Here is a 7,725-nt window from a genome sequence, read left to right on the forward strand (position 1 = left end):
TCACTCACACACTCGCACTCACTCACTCACACACACACTCACTCACTCACTCACTCACACTCGCACTCACTCTCACACGCACACTCACACTCACTCACTCACTCACTCACACTCACTCGCTCACACACTCACTCACTCGCTCGCTCACTCACACTCACACTCACACTCACTCGCTCACTCGCTCACACTCACAGTCACACTCACTCGCTCACACACACTCGCTCACACACACTCGCTCACTCACTCGCTCGCACACACACACTCGCTCACACACGCACGCTCGCTCACTCACTCGCTCACATGCTCGCTCACTCGCTCACTCTCACACTCACTCACACACTCACTCACGCTCGCTCACTCACTCGCTCACTCTCGCTCGCACACGCTCGCTCGCACACGCTCGCTCACACTCTCACACTCACTCACTCACTCACTCACTCGCACACGCTCGCTCACTCACGCTCACTCACTCACTCGCTCACTCTCGCTCACTCGCACACGCGCTCACACTCTCACACTCTCACACACACTCGATGTTAGCAGCTGTACCCTTTATGATAGATGCAGAGGCAGGGCAGGCGTGCGATGGTGTCTCCCTGCACCAACTCCTCCAGACATATTGCACATTCTCCTGCGTCCTTCGCCAGGACATCCTCTGAATAAACACAACGAAGAACAACCAAAATCAGCCATAGATTCAGTGTGTGGAAATAAAATCTGGAGAGGCTGTGGGTAATTCATGAATCAGGATTGTCAAAGAACTTCCATGACTTTTTCAGTCATATGTGACAACTGGAAAAGGGAATAATAAAAAAAAAAAAAAATCATTTTATTGCGGTAGCTGATGAAAAATTTATATTTATATATGAAAATAAATAGACAACTTATTATGTATTCATCATGGTAGTATTTGTTGCACTGCCATTAAATTTATGTTGATTTAAATAAAATTTTTACTTTTGAGTTTTCCTTTCTTTATTATTCTCAGTGATGATTTTAATTACTGGAATACAATGATTTTTAAAATTTACATCAGCATAATTTAAGAGCAATACAATGAATATCAAAGCATAAATACTTATAGTTAAGAGGTCGAAGGTGTATAATCGTCATTAAATTGTATCTTAATCCCAAAAAACGTATTTTTAAATTTAAATTGTATGTATTATGTATTGTATGTATTATTTATTATTTAAATTGCAATGTATTTACTCATCATGGCAGTATTTGCTGTATTGCAAATAAATTTATATAAAAGTATATAGATACTTAATTTAACATAATTCAATCATTTTAATAAAAATCAGCATAAATTAAGAGCAGTTCAATGAATATCATCAATTAATTATTTAAATAGTATATATTCTTTATTATTTAAATCGCAATGTATTTACTAATCATGGTAGTATATGTTGTACTGCCATTAAAATTATGACTTTATTTTCTTTATTCAAAATATATTTTATTATTTTGACATGTTTTGATGAGATTCACCCTAAAAAGACACAGAAGTCAGTTGTGACAACTGGAAAAATTATTTTATAGTGCAAGCTGATTAAAGATTTTAGTGCTTAAGTAGAACTAGAATGAATGAATGAATAAATTAAAGAATAAATAAATGCATAGAGACCTGAACTGAACCTGTAAATAAAATTCAAGTCGCACTTGATAAACGCAGCACGGGCCTCATTCATGAAATTTCTGTGTAAATCATTCATAAAACCCCAAATCTGAATTAAGGAAATAAATGATATAAACACTATTTACACAGAACTAAACTTGTGTTTCATAAATAAGGCCCAACCTGTGGAAGCAAAAGTATCTTTTATGAATGAGCAGAAGGTGGCGCTGAAGATCTGTTTTGCAGCTTCTCTGACTGATTCCTGCTGTTTACATGCGAGAAGAACAGAGTTCAACTCAAAAACTCATGCATTTCAGCATGCAACGAGATATTCAACGAGAAAAAGACTGTAGAAGAAAAACAGCTTCATCCACAGTGAATTAATTGGATGGTGAAAAGTGTCTGTATGAAGGTGGTTGGAAAAAAAAAAAGATAGTTTCAGAGGTGATTATATCGATATTATCATCAAGACAAAATTGTTTTCTGTAACATGCACTGATGAATTAAGATCTGGAACATAATCAAGTAAATAAGATCAAGTTTGATTTCATGCTGAAAAATGGCAAAGAGCTAATTAATATCTTGAGTTCAGCAAGTCAACGGCCAGGGTTTGTTGGCAGAGTGAGGTGAACCGACACCTGCGGCCCTTCACACGGATCATATGAGGATTTACACCAACACTGACGACCCTGCGGTTGGAGGAGCCTGTCATTCACACCGCTGAATATTCATGAGACAAGTGACTGTGCTTTATGTGAATGGAAACTAGATCTGCATTTCCTGAAGGAACAGCGTCAATTTTGCATGGCAACCACGAACCACCCACAGCACCCTAACAACCACACAACACCCTAACGACCACATAAAAACACCCTAACAACCCATATCAGCACCCAAACAACCAGAAAACAACACCCTGGCAACCACCAAAAGTACCATAACAACCACACAACAACCCTGGCAACCACCCACAACACCCTAACAACCACACAACACCCTGGTAACCACCCACAATTCCGTATCACCCACAAAACACCCTCGCAACCATAACACCCTGGCAACCACCCACAATACCCTGACAACCACCCACAATAGCCTATTGCCCACAAAACACCTTGGCAACCACCCACACACCCTAACAACCACACAACACCCTGGCAACCACCCGCAACACCCTAACAACCGCAAAACACCCTGGCAACCACCCGCAACACCCTAACAACCGCAAAACACCCTGGCAACCACCCGCAACACCCTAACAACCGCAAAACACCCTGGCAACCACCCGCAACACCCTAACAACCGCAAAACACCCTGGCAACCACCCGCAACACCCTAACAACCGCAAAACACCCTGGCAACCACCCGCAACACCCTAACAACCGCAAAACACCCTGGCAACCACCCGCAACACCCTAACAACCGCAAAACACCCTGGCAACCACCCGCAACACCCTAACAACCGCAAAACACCCTGGCAACCACCCGCAACACCCTAACAACCGCAAAACACCCTGGCAACCACCCGCAACACCCTAACAACCGCAAAACACCCTGGCAACCACCCGCAACACCCTAACAACCGCAAAACACCCTGGCAACCACCCGCAACACCCTAACAACCGCAAAACACCCTGGCAACCACCCGCAACACCCTAACAACCGCAAAACACCCTGGCAACCACCCGCAACACCCTAACAACCGCAAAACACCCTGGCAACCACCCGCAACACCCTAACAACCGCAAAACACCCTGGCAACCACCCGCAACACCCTAACAACCGCAAAACACCCTGGCAACCACCCGCAACACCCTAACAACCGCAAAACACCCTGGCAACCACCCGCAACACCCTAACAACCGCAAAACACCCTGGCAACCACCCGCAACACCCTAACAACCGCAAAACACCCTGGCAACCACCCGCAACACCCTAACAACCGCAAAACACCCTGGCAACCACCCGCAACACCCTAACAACCGCAAAACACCCTGGCAACCACCCGCAACACCCTAACAACCGCAAAACACCCTGGCAACCACCCGCAACACCCTAACAACCGCAAAACACCCTGGCAACCACCCGCAACACCCTAACAACCGCAAAACACCCTGGCAACCACCCGCAACACCCTAACAACCGCAAAACACCCTGGCAACCACCCGCAACACCCTAACAACCGCAAAACACCCTGGCAACCACCCGCAACACCCTAACAACCGCAAAACACCCTGGCAACCACCCGCAACACCCTAACAACCGCAAAACACCCTGGCAACCACCCGCAACACCCTAACAACCGCAAAACACCCTGGCAACCACCCGCAACACCCTAACAACCGCAAAACACCCTGGCAACCACCCGCAACACCCTAACAACCGCAAAACACCCTGGCAACCACCCGCAACACCCTAACAACCGCAAAACACCCTGGCAACCACCCGCAACACCCTAACAACCGCAAAACACCCTGGCAACCACCCGCAACACCCTAACAACCGCAAAACACCCTGGCAACCACCCGCAACACCCTAACAACCGCAAAACACCCTGGCAACCACCCGCAACACCCTAACAACCGCAAAACACCCTGGCAACCACCCGCAACACCCTAACAACCGCAAAACACCCTGGCAACCACCCGCAACACCCTAACAACCGCAAAACACCCTGGCAACCACCCGCAACACCCTAACAACCGCAAAACACCCTGGCAACCACCCGCAACACCCTAACAACCGCAAAACACCCTGGCAACCACCCGCAACACCCTAACAACCGCAAAACACCCTGGCAACCACCCGCAACACCCTAACAACCGCAAAACACCCTGGCAACCACCCGCAACACCCTAACAACCGCAAAACACCCTGGCAACCACCCGCAACACCCTAACAACCGCAAAACACCCTGGCAACCACCCGCAACACCCTAACAACCGCAAAACACCCTGGCAACCACCCGCAACACCCTAACAACCGCAAAACACCCTGGCAACCACCCGCAACACCCTAACAACCGCAAAACACCCTGGCAACCACCCGCAACACCCTAACAACCGCAAAACACCCTGGCAACCACCCGCAACACCCTAACAACCGCAAAACACCCTGGCAACCACCCGCAACACCCTAACAACCGCAAAACACCCTGGCAACCACCCGCAACACCCTAACAACCGCAAAACACCCTGGCAACCACCCGCAACACCCTAACAACCGCAAAACACCCTGGCAACCACCCGCAACACCCTAACAACCGCAAAACACCCTGGCAACCACCCGCAACACCCTAACAACCGCAAAACACCCTGGCAACCACCCGCAACACCCTAACAACCGCAAAACACCCTGGCAACCACCCGCAACACCCTAACAACCGCAAAACACCCTGGCAACCACCCGCAACACCCTAACAACCGCAAAACACCCTGGCAACCACCCGCAACACCCTAACAACCGCAAAACACCCTGGCAACCACCCGCAACACCCTAACAACCGCAAAACACCCTGGCAACCACCCGCAACACCCTAACAACCGCAAAACACCCTGGCAACCACCCGCAACACCCTAACAACCGCAAAACACCCTGGCAACCACCCGCAACACCCTAACAACCGCAAAACACCCTGGCAACCACCCGCAACACCCTAACAACCGCAAAACACCCTGGCAACCACCCGCAACACCCTAACAACCGCAAAACACCCTGGCAACCACCCGCAACACCCTAACAACCGCAAAACACCCTGGCAACCACCCGCAACACCCTAACAACCGCAAAACACCCTGGCAACCACCCGCAACACCCTAACAACCGCAAAACACCCTGGCAACCACCCGCAACACCCTAACAACCGCAAAACACCCTGGCAACCACCCGCAACACCCTAACAACCGCAAAACACCCTGGCAACCACCCGCAACACCCTAACAACCGCAAAACACCCTGGCAACCACCCGCAACACCCTAACAACCGCAAAACACCCTGGCAACCACCCGCAACACCCTAACAACCGCAAAACACCCTGGCAACCACCCGCAACACCCTAACAACCGCAAAACACCCTGGCAACCACCCGCAACACCCTAACAACCGCAAAACACCCTGGCAACCACCCGCAACACCCTAACAACCGCAAAACACCCTGGCAACCACCCGCAACACCCTAACAACCGCAAAACACCCTGGCAACCACCCGCAACACCCTAACAACCGCAAAACACCCTGGCAACCACCCGCAACACCCTAACAACCGCAAAACACCCTGGCAACCACCCGCAACACCCTAACAACCGCAAAACACCCTGGCAACCACCCGCAACACCCTAACAACCGCAAAACACCCTGGCAACCACCCGCAACACCCTAACAACCGCAAAACACCCTGGCAACCACCCGCAACACCCTAACAACCGCAAAACACCCTGGCAACCACCCGCAACACCCTAACAACCGCAAAACACCCTGGCAACCACCCGCAACACCCTAACAACCGCAAAACACCCTGGCAACCACCCGCAACACCCTAACAACCGCAAAACACCCTGGCAACCACCCGCAACACCCTAACAACCGCAAAACACCCTGGCAACCACCCGCAACACCCTAACAACCGCAAAACACCCTGGCAACCACCCGCAACACCCTAACAACCGCAAAACACCCTGGCAACCACCCGCAACACCCTAACAACCGCAAAACACCCTGGCAACCACCCGCAACACCCTAACAACCGCAAAACACCCTGGCAACCACCCGCAACACCCTAACAACCGCAAAACACCCTGGCAACCACCCGCAACACCCTAACAACCGCAAAACACCCTGGCAACCACCCGCAACACCCTAACAACCGCAAAACACCCTGGCAACCACCCGCAACACCCTAACAACCGCAAAACACCCTGGCAACCACCCGCAACACCCTAACAACCGCAAAACACCCTGGCAACCACCCGCAACACCCTAACAACCGCAAAACACCCTGGCAACCACCCGCAACACCCTAACAACCGCAAAACACCCTGGCAACCACCCGCAACACCCTAACAACCGCAAAACACCCTGGCAACCACCCGCAACACCCTAACAACCGCAAAACACCCTGGCAACCACCCGCAACACCCTAACAACCGCAAAACACCCTGGCAACCACCCGCAACACCCTAACAACCGCAAAACACCCTGGCAACCACCCGCAACACCCTAACAACCGCAAAACACCCTGGCAACCACCCGCAACACCCTAACAACCGCAAAACACCCTGGCAACCACCCGCAACACCCTAACAACCGCAAAACACCCTGGCAACCACCCGCAACACCCTAACAACCGCAAAACACCCTGGCAACCACCCGCAACACCCTAACAACCGCAAAACACCCTGGCAACCACCCGCAACACCCTAACAACCGCAAAACACCCTGGCAACCACCCGCAACACCCTAACAACCGCAAAACACCCTGGCAACCACCCGCAACACCCTAACAACCGCAAAACACCCTGGCAACCACCCGCAACACCCTAACAACCGCAAAACACCCTGGCAACCACCCGCAACACCCTAACAACCGCAAAACACCCTGGCAACCACCCGCAACACCCTAACAACCGCAAAACACCCTGGCAACCACCCGCAACACCCTAACAACCGCAAAACACCCTGGCAACCACCCGCAACACCCTAACAACCGCAAAACACCCTGGCAACCACCCGCAACACCCTAACAACCGCAAAACACCCTGGCAACCACCCGCAACACCCTAACAACCGCAAAACACCCTGGCAACCACCCGCAACACCCTAACAACCGCAAAACACCCTGGCAACCACCCGCAACACCCTAACAACCGCAAAACACCCTGGCAACCACCCGCAACACCCTAACAACCGCAAAACACCCTGGCAACCACCCGCAACACCCTAACAACCGCAAAACACCCTGGCAACCACCCGCAACACCCTAACAACCACACAACACCCTGGTAACCACCCACAATACCCTAAAAACCACACAACACCCTGGCAACCACCCACAACACCCTAATAACCACACAACACCCTGGCAACCACCCACAACACCGTAACAACA

The 7,725-nt window shown here is 50.9% G+C and overlaps 1 protein-coding gene across 2 annotated transcripts in view; it reads right to left on the reverse strand.

The window, feature by feature from the left end:
• The window catches only part of LOC107659094 (E3 ubiquitin-protein ligase ZNRF2-like), a 72,921-nt gene that overhangs the window by 3,360 nt on the left and 61,836 nt on the right, over window positions 1-7,725 (reverse strand). For both annotated transcript variants that reach the window (XM_016447924.1, XM_016447923.1), the window contains one exon: window positions 550-655. In XM_016447924.1, the coding sequence (XP_016303410.1) occupies window positions 550-655 (106 nt within the window). The remainder of the gene's footprint in view (window positions 1-549; window positions 656-7,725) is intronic.

The sequence above is a fragment of the Sinocyclocheilus anshuiensis genome, unplaced genomic scaffold (assembly GCF_001515605.1).
Source record: "Sinocyclocheilus anshuiensis isolate Anshui unplaced genomic scaffold, SAMN03320099.WGS_v1.1 scaffold411, whole genome shotgun sequence".
NCBI classification, from domain to species: Eukaryota; Metazoa; Chordata; class Actinopteri; order Cypriniformes; family Cyprinidae; genus Sinocyclocheilus; species Sinocyclocheilus anshuiensis.